The following is a 16,882-nucleotide window of genomic DNA, read 5'->3' as shown; positions in this document are numbered from 1 at the left end:
AGATCAGGACACTGGCAGGATTAATGTAATAACCTGCAGTTTCATAAAAGCGTATAGTTAAAGTAGATGAATAAATGAACAAATTTTCATTTTTCCAATATTCCCTTCATCCAAGGCAAAAGAGTTAAGGGTAGGATGGGAGCTGGTAGGCAGCTGTGTTGGTCTGATGCAGTCAAAATATATTAAAAATAAACAAATTGTCTAGTAAGCTTTTGTCTGAAGAAGTGTGCATGCACGTGAAAGCTTATACCAAGAACAAACTTAGTTGGTCTCTAAGGTGCTACTGGACAATTTTTTTATTTTTTTGTATATTTGAACAAATTAAGTTAATTTGGATATGCAGAAAATATTAAAAATAAATTTAAGGAATCACAGAAAGTGGGGGGAAGAAAACCAAGTTTTAAAATGTTAAAATGACTGTAAAATTATTAAAATATATAAACCTGAAAATTATAATTTAAAAAATGGGAAGAATGGCTAGCATAATGCTGGTAGACAACAAAAGAAGTTTAAATATGCTCTCAAGGCAAATCATTAACCCTGCCTGCAGCATCAACATGTTCAGCCACAGATCAGAACAGGCTCTATGTACATATGACTACATATTAGAAATGTCTGCTTCCATTCACTCATGAGGACTAGAGAAACCTCTATTTGCATGCACCCAGTTTAACACCCAAAAGTCTGGGGAAGAGGTAGAGTTGCAATCCTACTCCTACTGTTCACAATTAGCCCCTGCCCGCCCCCCAGGTTTTGAAGGTGAGAACATGATGGCTGTTAGGGTTGCCATATGTCCAGAATTTCCCTGACACAGCTGGCAAGCTGCTGTCGGAAACTGTCCAGGCAGAAATTGGCTAAACATCCAGGCAAATCTGGCCAGGGAAAACACCTGCTGTCCGACATGATTATGAGATCAGCAGTTTGCTCTTCCAGCTTCTGCTTATCAGTCCACAGCAGTGCTGGCCATCCAAGTCTTGCTGAAATCCAGTCACTATCAGCCCCAGCCAGTAAGGAATTGTGGGAGGTGTAATTCAGCAAAATCAAGAGGGGGCAGCATAGGGTATTCATCCCTGTCAATAGTTACTGAGCTGGTGTTTCTCCCTCTCTCCTTCCCTCCCTCTCTCTCCACTTGAATTTATTGCAGGGTTGGGAAACTTGATCAGGAGAATGGGCCAACTTTGATGGTGGGTGGGTGTGCTGCCCAACGATAAATCAGCTGATGTCCCCATGAGGTCAGGTGATCCATTTTTGCCCACATAGTATGAATTCAAACATGGAAGGCAAAGGCGCAGCATTTTGCAAAAGCTGATTGGTGCTTTGCAGTTTTCTGGGTTTATGGATCGCTCAGTTATCACCTTGCAGGCCTCAAAATCTTGGCAGGTTTTTAAAGTGAGAAAGTTGGAGTCCTCCTTATTTTCTCTCCCCCAGCTGCTCTGTCTCTTTAAATTGCAGACTTGGAGCCCATAGCTCCTCCCATAAACACTCTCACACACAGTGCTTCTATCTTGTCCGGGTTCAACCTCAATCCCTTGACCACCATCCATCCTCCAACCGCCTCCATGCACTCAGCCAGGACATTCACTGCTCTCACTGGTGCCTAGTATGAAGGGACCGGATACTTCTGAATCTGCTACTGTTCACCAGCTGGGCTCCACTCTCTGGTTTATGTCCTTGAGCTCTGCTCATGCCTCTTGCTTGACAAAATGGAGATGTGGATAGGAGCATAGGCATGGCTGGAATGGTAGTGGGACTTGCTTCTGATTTGGGGTTTTAGTTTCTTCATTTGTTTTAATTGAGATTCATCTCTTTTATATATAGAATAATCTTGGACAGACATAAGGAGTGTTGCTTTGCCCCAGACTGGCCAAATCACTTTTTGAATCAATACAAAGTTACATTAGGAAGAAACACAACATTCTCCTCTGTAGACTCACCCGCGCCACCCCACCCAACCATGCACTGACTGGGACCTCCCGTTAGTGCTAAAGCCTTCTTAAAACTCTTATTGACTGCCATCTGGAAGAAACAAATAGAACTGTTTTTGGACTGAATATTCTTTATTTTTATTTTTATTTAAATAATACTTATTAAATTTTCCATTTTAACATTCCAATCAAATCACATCTTATATTCCAAATTATACAAATTATTCAATAATTAAACAATCCAAATATTATGTCAAATTATATATTTTTCGGGGAGACTTCCCCATGCTCTGAGGTCGGAGGGGATCTGATCATCTCATACTTCTACTGCTTCTCATATTCATTTCCAATGATTCCCATAAGTCATTTGATGTTAATCAAATGTCCCATAAGTCATTTGATGTTAATCCTCATTATTTTCCACAGCCTCTGAGTTCTTCCAACAAGCGAGATAAATCAAACAATACATTTCTGTGTGGTTTTATATCCAGGATTCCCCCATGTAGGTTCACAGCATCTCTTCACAGGCTGGTATTTCTGCCAAACCAGTCCAAGAATCCTCCCATTACATGCAAATGCAGATGTCCAGTCTATTCTGTCCAGATAAAATCCAATCAAGGCATCTGCCCTATACTTTTCCCAAACCAGTTGTCATTCAAACGTTAGCATTTCCAGGGAAGGAAGGGTTTTAGTTAAAAATACAAACATAGAATATTGAAGACTCACTTCCCCCATGACTATACACTTTAACAACAAACTGGTCTGCACTTCCATCCATAATGGCGGCCTATTAAGACTGAGTCATAAATCCCGGGCAGTCATCCCAAGTTCTTCGGCGTCTCTCCAGCAAGATCTTGCTTCTATGCCAATATCGTAAATCAAACCAGGAAATCTTTTTCCAACAAGCCAAAAGTCAAAATCCTTAGTTTTTTGTTTAAAATAATTGTTGTCTCCACACAGTTGATGATTGTTAAACCCACTTTATATAAATAAATACCAAACTTTTCAATCTCATTTGCTTCATAGTTAATCAAGTATCCAAACCAGAAGTGATTTTGCAAAGTAACATAGTAAAACAAAGCATAATGAAAACTATAAGGCTCACACACACCCTTTCCGTTCCATCATACCTCCACACAAATAATAGTCCTTCTTCCGATCAAATCCTTTTTTAGCACCTCAGTGGCTGGCAATTAGCAGAATATTTTCCCCTCCCTCACTCAGAGCATGTCCATAATTTAAATCCAATTTTTCATCTTAAGAAATGGAGGTTTGTCGCTCACGGAGACAGCTTTGGAGAGTTGCCAGGAAACGCACTGTGCTATGCACCCAGCGCCCCCCGGCCCCTCATTCCTTCCGAATTTGGGGCCAGGTGTTGGGCAAACTGTGGATGAGACTGCCCCCCCGAACCTGGGGGGGGCTGGGAGGCTGATTACTCCCATCTCAGCCTCTAATTACCAGTGCGAGTGGCTGCAATGGAATTTCAGCCATCTTGGTGGCGACAAGCCGGAAGTCCCCGATTATTCTTTATTTGGCCTGCAATCTTTCATTCAGAAAACAGACGGGAACCCTGAAAAAAAAAACCTGGAGGAAGATGGGGAGGCATCTTGGTCCCCAAATTGGGATGAGGAAGGAATTCAATTTTGTCCACATATTAATGAGAAACTAACTCATTTGCACTTCCCAGATCAACACGCAAGCTAAAACTCAGCCTTCAAATTTCACATTTCTCAGAATTTTGCAATGTAGTTCGTAAACCAAACGGTGTATACAAAAATGCATTTATGTGGAGAAAGTGCCAAAAGTGCATATTTTGGTGATAATAACATATACAGTGGTACCTCGGGTTACAGGCGCTTCAGGTTACAGACTCCGCTAACCCAGAAATAGTACCTCGGGTTAAGAACTTTGCTTCAGGATGAGAACAGAAATCGTGCGGCGGCAGCGGGAGGCCCCATTAGCTAAAGTAGTACCTCAGGTTAAGAACAGTTTCTGGTTAAGAACGGACCTCCGGAACGAATTAAGTTCTTTAACCCGAGGTACCACTGTATACAAATGCATTATATTAGGGAGAAATGCTGGCAAAACTCTATACTGGTTAAACTGCAATTACAAACTGTGTTTATTAGGAGAAATTTATGCTAAAATGTGGATTGATTTTTTTAAAAAAATGCAGATTGCTGTAGTATTGTGGAGAAAAGAATTTAAGATTTTTTTAAATGAGAAACTTAAGAGCACTGAACTTGACAGATTTCTTCACTCGGGTGCCCAAAAGCACATGGCATGGATCCTACAAGTTGGCTGGCATGTAAAGAGAGCTCAGGAAAGAAACTTCATAAAGAGAATGCTGGAGATACTGGGTAGCAGGAGGAGAAAGGAACTCTTCCCCAGGATATGCTTGGTGCTGGAGGATTTAGCATTCTCACAGGTTGCGTTTTTCACTGAGTAGCTGGTTCCATTAATGAGCACATTTTTGCCCTTGAATTCACATACGTTTCTTGTTCCACAACCCTTCAGGGTGAAATTGGCACCTGCAAGTAGACATGGTTAATAGTCATTGACAGTCTTATCCTCCGTGAATCTGTCCAATATTTTTTGAAAGCCATCCAAGATGGTGGCCATCATCACTACATCTTATAAGACCGAATCCCATCATTTAACTATGCACTAGGCGAAAAATGCTTATTTGTTTGTTTGTTTATAAATTTTATTTATAAATTTCGAAAAATAAAATACAACTAGTCAAACATTTTCCAATATGTATTCCCTTGGTAATCAACTTCCCTTCCACCCTTCCTTGGTTTCTTCAAATTATCTTTTGCTGCTGCATATTGTAATTATTCTATACCTTCTTTCCTCCGCCTTATTATCTGAATAACTTTTACTGCTAAGCTTACTCCAAACCTGCTAGCATTTTAACATGTTTACAATATTTTTAAAAAAATAATCTACAAACATTTCCCAATCTTCCTTGAAGGCTGTCTCGTCTTGTTCTCTAATTTTACTAGTTAAAATTGCTAATTCAGCATATTCCATCAATTTCAACTGCCACTCCTCTTTCATATGTACAGCATCCTCCCACCATTTTGAAGCATCTAGTACTCTCACTGAAGTGGTCACATACAGAAACAAATTCCTTTGATTCTTTGGTACATCTGGTCCAAATATTGCTAGAAGAAAAGCTTCTGGTCTTTTTGGGAGAGTCCTCTTAATTTTTTTTTTCCATCTCATTGCGTATCATCTCCCAAAATCCTTTAGCTGCTCTACAATAGAAATGTGCCTTCTATTCCTTTACATGTACCTAATTCTGACTCATACAAGACTTCCTTATTTGGCCAATCTGAACGTTCCAACATTTAGCTTGATAATCTCATCTCAAGGTTCTACTCATTTGAAAATGACTTATGTGAAGGAGCCCAGATTCAATCCCTCACCCAAGACATTTTAGTGCACCAAAGGACAATGCACACAAGTCATTAGCACCTTATCATGGATACAATCCCTGCATGCTCTGGCACAGCACTTGTTCATTTCAATGATGTTTGCATCAGAGAACACCCTGGAAGATTGTTACTTGGGGTTCAGGGCAGCAGGTCTCTCGCTCTGCCACCTGAGGTGTCCATCTCATCTTGGCTCATGGTTGGTCCATCTCTGGAAGCTCCAGAGGCAGCATTCCCCTCCCACCTGCTCCCTCTACCCCATGCAATCCCTCTTCCTCCCCTGATAAGTACCTTCCTTAGGGCCATAGTTCCCTGTTACGCTGATGCAAGTATTTTCCGCATCTGTGCATGAGACTTTTCCGCCTTTGCAGGGTTCCTGTGTCTCAGTGAAACATCCAGTTGAGCAAACCAGCCCATTCTTTCTCGAAGAAGCTGGAGGAACTAGGAAGCAAAGAAGAGAGAAGCAAGTGGTGTGGGGAATTTCTAAATAGGATTTTAAGAAGAGGCCTGATGGTTCCTTGAAAGGCCTGATTCACACACGCACCTGTAGCAGCCAGTGTGTTGGGGTGAAGCAAGTCTCCTAATGCTGGCATTTCTGCTGTTTACCTGTATGGAGCTTTGCCAAGCATCCATGCAACTGCCCTGCCTGATCCATCACACCACAATGGCTGCTACTGGTGTGTGCTAGAAGTGAGATGGAAAACAGCAGTCTTCTCTTGCACATGATGGAGCAGGAAAAGGATGCAGGAGGTTGGAGTTGTGTGAATGCAACAGCGGGAGCCCTGGACTGGCTCACCGTAGACCCACATCTTTCTGAACCCACCCTAGTCCCTTTCAGGCAGGCCACAGAAACACCATTATTAGGAGGTCAGTTTCTCCCCACACAATCCTGTCCCACACTCAGAGTTCCTTCTTCTTACGCCAGGTGTGGGCAAATTTTGGCCCTCCGGATGTTGGTAAACTATCAACTTGCAACATCCTTCCCATTGGCCATGCTTGTTGGGGCTGAGGGAAGGTGCAGTTAAGCAACATCTGGAGTGCCAGTGGTTCCCCACACATGTCTATCAACACCCACTTGTTATGGACGCCATTCCCAAATTGAGGGGGTAGTGGTGGTTGGCAACATGCAGGCACCCACAGCAGTGGCGGAGCTTCATGCTACGGAACCGGGGGCGGAGAGCAGGTGGGGGCGTGACTGGTGTGCATCCCGGGGGTGTGGCACGCATCCTGGGGGCATGGTGCGCTACCCGCAGGGGCGTAGCGCCCAGTGCAGGGGGGCAGCCGTGATTGCACACCACCGGGATCGTGGCGCCAGGAGCGGTGCGCTCCCATGGCTCCCCCTCTTCCTCCATCAGTGACCCACAGAGACCTTTCCCCCACAAACACTTTATTTTGATGTTGTTTTCTTCTAACATTTTCTTTGTCAGAAAGAATGAGGTCCAGAGATAACTTTCATCCCTCCCTTACATTAGGATGAGAACAGGTAGAGGGACTAAAACTTCATACACTCCATGCTATTCCTACCAATTTCAAATGCAAATTGTGTATGGACTCAGCTACATTAGTAAGGAAAGAGAGTTTTATATTCGTTATTACACTGTGACACCAGTGGCACCATAGAGCAGAAAACCTTTCTACATGATTTTACGTAGAGTTTTTTTCTTTCGTTATAACAATTTCTAATTTCTTTTTGCAGTGTGTTCTTGAAACAATAACACTGCATTAGTGGCAGATTTATCCTGCATTCATTTGTTCAGTGATGCTTCCCCAGTTCTATTGCATCATTATCACTGGCTGGAGGGGCTGGCTATAGAGCAACAAAAGTGGGGGAAACATAAACCAATACATTTGTAGAATGAAAAGTTAAGAGGGTTCCACAGGAAGTAATGGGATGCGCACTGATTGGAAATGAAGCCATGTGACTAGCCCAAAACATTTGCACACATAAACATGAATGAAATGATTGAGACCACCCCAATAGCACCATGAGCAGAAATCAACCTGGGTGCACCAGGAAAATGACATTTGGAGGGACCCAGATTTGCAATTCTGTTGTCAGAGAGGGGGCAGATGACGACTTACCTCCCCATTTTAAGTTTGCATTGCAGCCATCTGTAGTACAGCAAGCCGAGGTGTATCGCAGATATGCATTATCTCCTATGGTGATGGTGAAAGCATTGTCACAAGAATCATTTCTCCCACATGTATAGAATGTTGTACTAAAAGTGATTCCTGTTTACCGGAAGAGGGAAAAGACAAACAACACGTCAAGAGACCCCATTCCCCAGAATTCTTCTATATTGTCTCTACTCTGCCTTGTCCTTCCACCTTGGTTCCAAGTTCTCCCAAGGGAATATGGCTTCCCAGAGTATAAGAGCCTCTAGATCAGACCAGAACTCAGCATAATCATAGAAACATAGGAGCATCTGCTTTCAGTGACCAAGGTCCCAGGTTCAATCCCACCTTCTCAAGGTAGAGCTGGGGAAAAGGCTTCCTGTTCGGAACTTTAGAGAGCCTCTGTCAGTCAATGCGGACACTACTGAACTGGATAGACCAGTGGTCTGCCTCAGCGTAAAACAGCTTCTTATATTTCTGTCAACGCAACCAGTCATTACTTGTTACTAGGTGCATTGTAGTGTATTTTTAAGTTAAAGGGATTTGTGCCATTGGCATGCATGTATAATACACAGGCCTGAGCCATCATTACCATCCAGCAGGTGGAATCAAAAACCACCTTAGGCATAACTGCCTCCCTAAATAGCACCCCTACTAGAGGCAAGACCAGTGGCATAGCGTGGGGGGACCAGAGAGGCAGTGGCCCCAGGTGCAAAATTCTGCAGACAGGCTCCGGCTTCCTCAGGGATCCCCACCTTGCCTAAGTGAAGACAGCAAAGCAGCCCGGTCCTCACGGACTGAGTGTGGGTGGAGGGAGGCTAGCACAGTACAGCACGGCACTCTTCTTCACAAGCATCGGGGGAGCCGCCCACCAAGAGCTGAGTTGTGTGGGCAGGCAAGTGGTGTCGCACGGCCCCATTTGGCTCCAATGAGGCATCGGCTGCTTGCCTGCCCCGGGTGCCAGCAACCCACGGCACACCACTGGGCAAGCCATCGACCCTGTCAATTGTCATGCTGATTCCTGATCATTCTCAAAGCCTCCAGGAGGAACCACATGATGCCAAATAGTTGTCAGGCTTCCCTGCCCCTCTCCTTCTCCCAACGCTTCCTTACCAGTCATTTCGTTCTCGTTCTTGATGGTCACACAGATGTCTGAAACATTTTTACAATCTGTCGGAGCTTGGGTAGCATTATAGCCTTGTATACACTTCAAGGCTGCTGGAAGACAAGAGAAGGACATCATACAACTATGGGACTGAAGCACCCTCAGGCATTGAAAAAAATGGAGGAAAGCCTATGTCCCATTCAGTGCGTAATGCTGGTTGTGGGCAGCATATTCCCAAGAGTACACACCACAATGTGAAATGTGTCCTCGTTCAGACATTGGCTGTGTACACACCCTGCATTTAAAGTGTACTTAAAGCACTTGACCTCCACCCAAAAACCTGGGAACTGTACTTCACCCCTCACAGAACAACAGTACCCAGAACCCTAGACGAATTGCAGTTCCCGTAATTCTTTGGTGGAAACAATGTGATTTACATGTGTGGCATTATAATGTACAATTTTTAATAGAAACTTTTATAAAGTAAGGTGCTTATCCAGCCAAAATGCCATCTTTTCAGTGATCTACTACAAGCCTTCCGAAACATGGCTGCCCACAAGAATTATTCATGGGTATGTAGAGGAAAGACAACACTGAAAGCAGGGGAGCACAACAGTTTCTCACACCCTCCCCCCTAGAGAAAGAGAGAGAGAGAGAGAGAGAGAGAGAGAGAGAGAGAGAGAGAATGACTGTTCTTCTTGCCTTATATTCTTGGTTCTTGAAATGCTAGACTAGGGTTGCCACACATCCGGAATTTCCTTAAAAGCCAGAAATGGCTCAACAACTTTTGTATCCAGATTTTCACTTTTTCAAGCATGGGAGGGACAGCCATGCCCCTCGCTGTTCTGTGGATGCCCTGGTCCAGGAAGGTTACACACAGGGCAGGAAGACATCACCCTTCTCCTAGATGTTTGTCTTGCACACTTGGCTTACAGAGGTATGGTGCCTCCGAAATCAGAAGGTTACATCTAGCATTTAAATTTTAGCTCACATGACTCAGAGCCACTGAGGAGTCTCTCCTTCAGAGATTGATCTAATTCTGTTTTCATTCCATCTAAGGCGGTACCACCATCAAACCTTGTGGAAGTAAATTTTAAGAGGTGCTTATGAGTTGTTGTGCAAGAAGAAGCACTTCTTTTCTCAGACCTAAACTAGTTGTTAATTGTCTTAATTGGGTGCTGTGACTGTGCAGCTCCAACCCAGCAGTGCACCAGCATGGAACTGGCTCTGCCATTAGGCAAACTGAGGCAATTGCCTCAGGCGGCAGAAGTCCCCAAGGCAGCAGCTTCACAGGTGCCCCACCTGCCCTGCCTCCTCCACCACTGGTGCAGAAGAAATGCTGACACCGGTGGCAATATGTAGGTAGGTAGGTAGGTAGGTAGGTAGGTAGGTAGGTAGGTAGATAGATAGAGTGCTTTTTTCTTTTTAAAAAAGGTTTAGGTACTCTCATTTTGACTCAAGAAAATCACCATTTTATAGTCCAAATGGGGAAAAATAAATACAGTAAATGGACAAAACTACAAAGATTCACAAAATGTTTAGGGGTATACGTATCCCTGCATCCCCCCAGGAAAAAGCACTGGATAGATAGACAGACAGATAGAATAGATAGATCCATGCAAAATATGCCTCCCAATGCTAGTCCTACTGGACTTAACTGTCCAGGGGTCCTTTTCCATTCCCCCTTTTACCTACTAAGAGTAGACCTTTTGAAGTTAGTGGACATGACTTAGGCTCATCCATTGCACTACACACACACACACACACACACACACACACACACACACAGTAGAACTTAGCTAAATACTGTATATTTCAGCCAACCTACCTTTAGAACTTACAGCAGGCTTAACAGATTACTACCAGTCTATGATTCTGTGATTCCCCATCACCAAATGCATCCACTCAAAAGCTAGCATGGGAGTCTAAATGCAGGGACTGATAAAAGATCAGTCTGTGGCAAGAACATTTTGAGCAAAGTTTTCAACCCCCCTAGATTAGCATCAAACGATGGCCCAGTTGATATGTCATTCCATAGTACAGGTCTTCCATTCTGTCCCTAACAGCATAGTAGGAAAATGGGTGTGATCAATGATAAATAACTTACGTGGATCCGCAGAGGCAACTAAGAGTGGCGAAAGAAGGCAGAGCACAAGGAGAAGCAACATGGTACTGTAAGGTAGGGCTGAGATCATTGCTGAGCTTGAGTGCTTCTTGCGCCCAGATTTATGTGCACAGGGCATTTTATAGATGGGGCTCCTATGTCAACATTGAATGACTTGCCCCAATGAACTGCAGTAAAAGGATTGCTGTGCTGTTTAAATACCTGTAAAGCAACTGGGTGCAGGTGTCCCTCTTATAGTGTTGGGCAGTGTCTACCTGGGGTTCGAGGACTTCCTGGAACAATCAGTAGATTCAGACAACAAATCTGATTGCAAACATGATGCATTCCTACCTGTTTCACACACATCTTACATGTTATGACTCATTCCATTTATTCCCCTGCTCCTCTATGGATTCTCAATCAGGCAGGCACGACCGCTCTTTTATTCTAACAACCACCCTGCAAGGTAGGCTAGGCTGAGAGGTAGTGTGTAGCCCAAAGTACATCACCCTGGCAGTTTCATGGTTGAGTGGTGATCTGAACCCAGGTCTTCCTAATCCCACCATACTGTTGGTTCTTGCTTGCTATGCAAAATCATGTATCTGCATTTGAAACATTGACTTGTCCCAAACATTTCCTAATTTGTATATCTTCTCTGCTATGGATAGGCTAGGAAAACTCAGCAGTAGCCAGTGTTGTTCTCCAGATCTAGTTAGACTCCAATTCCCTTCAGCTCCAGCCAGAGTGGCCACTGGTCAGAGATGATGGGAGTTGTAGTCCCACATCAGGAGAGCCACAGATTAGCCACCATTGCCACAAAGGTAGCATTTTTAGGTCATTGTCAGGCCTGAGGAATTCTCTCCCTCCCCTGGTGACTTCAAGAAGCAGGGAGGAAACGTGAAAGGTTTTTCTTATGATTTTATTCAGTCGTTATGGTGAGAGATAAAGAATCCAGACATCCCTCAATGATGGAATTGCTCACTCTGGCTCCTCCCCCAACCTCCTCTGACTTCTCTCCCAACAGCATCTGACCCTACAGTGGCCCCCCGTGGTCAAATGTCTCTTCGTCCATTGCTCTTGCACTCTTAACAAATGTCAAGTTCTAGAGGATGGTGGCTCATCTATGCTGTCTAAAGACGTGTCAGCTGGCTGCACACCTCCCACCTCCTTCTCCTAACACCTCGTAACTCAGCTGCGTGCCTGTCTCTGATCTGTTATCTCCCTCAGAGTTCTGCTCTAATTCAATACTGTCTCTCTTCTCTGGAAGCTACAAGAGAAGGGGTGTGTACATGATCTCCACCATTCCTCTTCCTCTTCAGTCCAGTCCCTGTAGGTCATAAACATCCAAGACCTGGCAATGATGGTTCCTGGTGTGTTTCCCTGGAAAAGTATTCTACAGTCAGGAAGCCACCACTGGAAAAAGCCTGTTCTCATGCTGCCATCCTGCACACCTCCCTCAGAGGTGGCCTAGAGAGAAGGGGCTTGTGCGCTGGGCCCAGGGGTAACCCGAGTAACCGCAGTCCAGGTATGGTCCGGAATCCAAGGGTTCCGCAAGGAGTCAGTCCAACAGGGCCAAGGCAGGACACGAGGCAGGAATCCAGGCAAGGTCAGGCACAGGATCACAGGCAGTTTCTGGCAAACAGCAACATTGCTCCCACAACCTGGGGCGGGGTCCACCAGCCTTTTATTTCTGTTGGGGTAACAGCCAGTCCTGATCCCCTGGTGACTCACCTCCCTGTCTCGCCCGAAGGCGAGCACTCCTCCTGCAAGTATTCAGATCTCTCCTTCTCTCAGACCTCAGGCTTTGCAGCTCGCGAGATGTTGGTGGGTTACTGCACCCAGAGGCCGCCTCAGCCTCTCCTGACCCAACTGGTAGAGGAGCAGCTGTAAATGATTGCCCAGCTGAAGGCAATGAGGTAATCCCCGCATCTGGAGCCAGGGCAGACTCAGGCCTCTGACTGGGCCCAGCTGGTGCTTGTTGCAGGGGAACCTGTGAGGACTGGGGCTCTTCAGAATCAGGCCCCAGACTAGGTTCAGATGCCGCCTGGGGCAAAGGATCTGGTGCAGACTGAGACTCCTCTGGCTCCGAGTCCAAGCACAAGTCCCAGGCCATCACAGCTTGGATGATCATAGAAGCATAGAATCTTAAGAGTTGGAAGGGACTCAATGGTCATCTAGTCCAACCCCCTGCAATGCAGGAATCTCAGCTAAAGCATCCATGACAGATGGCCACCTCTTGTGGGAAAGGTGGTGATGACTGCAGGATCTTCATAGGTTTACATGGTGAAAGCTGGTACCTGGCATCATGGGCTACAGAACCTTCTAAGTCTCTATAGGTCAAAGATAGCAAAAATTAAGGGTCCCCAGAGTGAAGCAGTCAATCCTCTGCAGATGGTACCACAGAATTGGAAGGGACCACAAGGGCCATCTCGTCCAAGCCCTTGCAATGCAGGAATCTTTTGCCCAACGTGGGATTAGAACCCACAAGCCTGAGACTAAGAGTCTCACGCTCTACCAACTGAGCTAGGGTTTCCATCTAACTCATTGGAGGGTGATGAGGAAGGCAGAGCTGGCCCTCAGGAGTTGAGAGGGAAGGAAGGAAATGGATCCATCATGCACTGAGCCAGAGAAGGAAATAGAGGTCAAGGCACCACTTCCCTGACTTCTTGGAAATGCTGACATGTTCGCTTCCTGAAACGGTGTACAGTAGCCATAATCACAAAGAACCCTGGGCAGAGAGAGCAATGGAAAGTTTCACGTGTGGCTGGTAGGAGCGTGACATAGCAAGAGGCAAATTTACTGCATGCGAGTTAAGATATAACCAGGTCTGCTAACTGATACAGCAGCCAACAAGCCTTCCTTATCAAGCTCCTTCAATTAATTCTTAACTGCGGTAAGGAAAACACTTTTCATGTTTTATTATATCTATGCATCCAGACACAGGCCTTTCTATCTGACCCTTGGGTTTCTCCCCAGGTGAAATCCCCTTCTGGCTCACACCCTTTGTCCCTCTGGCCACACCCTGCCCTCTCGCTGTTTCACATCCTCCCGGGGTGTTTTTTGCTTGCCTGGGAAAGTGTCCTTGACCTCTAAGAATGACTCTTGCTTCCTGGATGCAGGATAGGGAGGGGTGAGTGAGTGCATATAGAAACTAGCTCCCTGTAAGAATCACAGAGGCTAAACTAGTCCAACTGTCTGCAAGGCATGAATCTCAACTAAAGTGTTATTAAGAGCTCCAATTCATCTTGCTTGTTTCTGATACTCTATGCATTCATTGCTCCATTTGTTTTTGCTTCTGGCTTTGCCCACCAGTGGCAAGTAGCCTTTAGAATGTCAACCAGAAGGGAATGTGGACCTCAACGCTGAATCCCCAGTGCTGGTTTAGATCTATACTATTATAGTATAGATCTATAGTTTAGATCTATACTATTATAGCAGAGACATCACCTTGCCAACAAAGGTCCGTATAGTTAAAGCCATGGTTTTCCATGGTTTTCCCAGTAGTGAAGTATGGAAGTGAGAGCTGGACCATAAAGAAGGCTGATCGCCGAAGAATTGATGCTTTTGAATTATGGTGCTGGAGGAGACTCTTGAGAGTCCCATGGAGTGCAAGAAGATCAAACGCATCCATTCTTAAGGAAATCAGCCCTGAGTGGTCACTGGAAGGACAGATCGTGAAGCTGAGGCTCCAATACTTTGGCCACCTCATGAGAAGAGAAGACTCCCTGGAAAAGACCCTGATGTTGGGAAAGATGGAGGGCCCAAGGAGAAGGGGACGACAGAGGACGAGATGGTTGGACAGTGTTCTCGAAGCCACAAACATGAGTCTGACCAAACTGCGGGAGGCAGTGGAAGACAGGAGTGCCTGGCATGCTCTGGTCCATGGGGTCACGAAGAGTCGGACACGACTAAACGACTAAACAACAACAATTAGATCTATAATGTTGTTAAACATTAGCGGAAAATGTTTCTGTTCTGCCAGGCCTATGTCGGCAGTTCCCAGAGCTCCCTGTGAAGAGGGCTGTCCTCTGTGAAGCAGGACAAACACCTTCATGAATGCATAAAAAGGTAGGAACTGGTGTATGAATCATGCAGCAAGATTTTTAAAGCTGGCCCGAGCGCAGGGTGGGGATGCTTTTTTAACCAAGGGCTGAATACCCTTCTTTGCAACCTGCCAAGGGTCACATGACAGTGGTGGGTGGGGCCAAAGCAGAAGTGGACAGTAATGCAACCAATAGCACTTTTACCTTTGCACTATAGGCTGGCTTCTACACATGCTGGCAAAGCCTTCTCTGCTCTCCAGTCAGATGAGAAACAGTTATTAGCAGCACTGAATGAAAATCTCCTCCCCACCCCCAGCAAAAACTCTTGGAGTGTGAAGAGATGGGTGTGGCTTGGGAAGAGTTCAAGGGCCAGAGAGGGAGACTTTAAGGGCCACATTCTTCCTCAATGCCTGAAGCTCCACAACCCTACCCCAAAATGTGGACCCCCATCTATTTTGGCTTTGCTTTGGGGGTGTCTTGGACTGGCACAGTTGAGAGAGGGCTGAGGCCAATGGCTTTTGCCTGAAAGAGTCTCAAATTTATGGGTCACTCAACTCATGGTTGATCTTTCTCAAAGGTCCTTCTCTGACTCTGAGGCAGACTCTTTCTCCAGTTGCAGAGACCTGAGCTGTAGTGTGTCCCTGGATCTCGCTGCTGAGCTGCCATGAATTAAGATTTCCCCTAGGTCCAGAGTTCAACTCATAAAACAGAAGTGCTGGGTTTACTGCCTAGCAGTAAAACTGCCATGATTGCCCATATGGCAGCTCCCTGGCTTTGTTGTAAATGCAAACAGTGTTGGACATAATCAGCATCTGAGGTCGGCATTAGCAGGCACCTACTGAAGCCCACACCCCTGTTGCGGACCCATGACTAGCTCTATGCATGGTGTTCAGGTTATTGTCATTCTGGTTGGGGTTGCACTCCCTCTGAAGGAGCAGCCAAAGCACTTGAGGACAGGGGCAGGGAAACATCCCGTTCAACTTGTATCCCAATCTCTGTCAAGCGGTAACAAGATTCTAGATCAGGGGTCAGCAAACTTTTTCAGCGGGGGGGGGGCAGTCCACTGTCCCTCAGAGCTTGTGGGGGGCTGGACTATATTTTTTGGGGGGAAATGAACGAATTCCTATGCCTCACAAATAATGCAGAGATGAATTTTAAATGAAAGCACACATTCTACTCATGTAAAAACATGCTGATTCCCAGACCATCCACGGGCCGGATTTAGAAGGCGATTGGGCTGGATCTGGCCCCCGGGCCTTAGTTTGCCTGCCCATGTTCTCGATGGTTCCAAGTGCTCATCTAGGGTCTGTATTTCTGCTGGAAAATCAAGACACAGTGTAGTCTGCATAGAACTTAGAGTCTTTATTCACACATATTTACACCTAAAGCCTTCAGTGGAGGGGGTACCTCTCATTGCTCCTCTCATAGCTATAGCAAGCTTGGCTCCAAAGCAGCAGCCAGTCATGGCCCTCCATTTCGTGGTGCAACCTCTCCCAGCCAACGTGCATGGAGTTCTGCGTACTTCCTCCTTCTTGTTCAAGAACGCCTTACCAATAAACGTCTGTGTAGACTCAAGGGACACCCTCCTTTCCCACAGTGACATCATGTCCCCCTGCTCCCCAGGGCCTTCTACCTGGTTGATGAGAGCTAATGGCTGTCCATCAGCATCATTGTTCCTTCAATGACCCACCATCACCAGGCTGGCCTCATGAGGAAATTCTCTGGTGTTATTCCCAGCCCTTGCTAAGTCCAGGAATCCGTGAGTTTGCTCAAACTCTGACCCTTCACTGGATGTAGAGATTATGGGGAGTCTGCCCACCTCCCCCTTCGTAACAGTAGATTCAGGGGGGGGATACAAACCGAAAGTTATTTTACTTAGTATATGTGTGAGGTTTTAGTCTCAGCATCATTTGGGTAGGTTATTTAACTATTCATTTGTTATTTTCCCTTAGCAGTGTGAAAGGTTTGGGCATGGTTCCCCTCTGTCCCCCCTCTCTTCTCCCTCAACCTTATACTGTAAACAACATCAACATCTCACATTGAATGTAACTGATCTGTAGAAAAGACTCTAGGCTCTGAAAATAGAGACAACGCACACACTTTTAAGAAAAAAATATTTAATGAAGGAATCCATGAGTTTGCTCAAAGTT

General features: G+C 45.5%; 1 protein-coding gene across 1 annotated transcript; it reads right to left on the bottom strand.

The window, feature by feature from the left end:
• Positions 1-3,973: 3,973 nt before the first annotated feature.
• Positions 3,974-10,923, bottom strand: LOC308590135 (phospholipase A2 inhibitor gamma subunit B-like). The gene is made up of 5 exons (XM_081199860.1): positions 10,693-10,923; positions 8,594-8,695; positions 7,448-7,597; positions 5,657-5,806; positions 3,974-4,456 (listed from the first exon to the last, which is right to left on the bottom strand). Exons 1-5 carry the CDS (start codon positions 10,826-10,828, stop codon positions 4,245-4,247), a joined length of 750 nt encoding a protein of 249 aa, XP_081055986.1. The 5' UTR covers positions 10,829-10,923; the 3' UTR covers positions 3,974-4,244.
• Between the last annotated feature and the right edge of the window lie 5,959 nt (positions 10,924-16,882).

This window comes from Podarcis bocagei, assembly GCF_964188305.1.
Source record: "Podarcis bocagei genome assembly, chromosome: 7".
Lineage (NCBI taxonomy): Eukaryota > Metazoa > Chordata > Lepidosauria > Squamata > Lacertidae > Podarcis > Podarcis bocagei.
Note: the sequence above shows the minus strand (reverse complement) of the source record. Positions and strands in the feature narration are given on the sequence as shown.

What these genes read in the sequence shown, in the direction of transcription:
- LOC308590135 (XM_081199860.1), bottom strand. Translation starts at nt 10,828, where the DNA reads ATGCCCTGTGCACATAAATCTGGGCGCAAGAAGCACTCAAGCTCAGCA. An exon ending in AGTTGCCTCTGCGGATCCAC is followed by an intron (nt 8,696 to 10,692) that starts GTAAGTTATTTA and finishes GTCTTCCAGCAG; the next exon opens with CCTTGAAGTGTATACAAGGC. An exon ending in TGCAAACTTAAAATGGGGAG is followed by an intron (nt 5,807 to 7,447) that starts GTAAGTCGTCAT and finishes TTTGCTTCCTAG; the next exon opens with TTCCTCCAGCTTCTTCGAGA.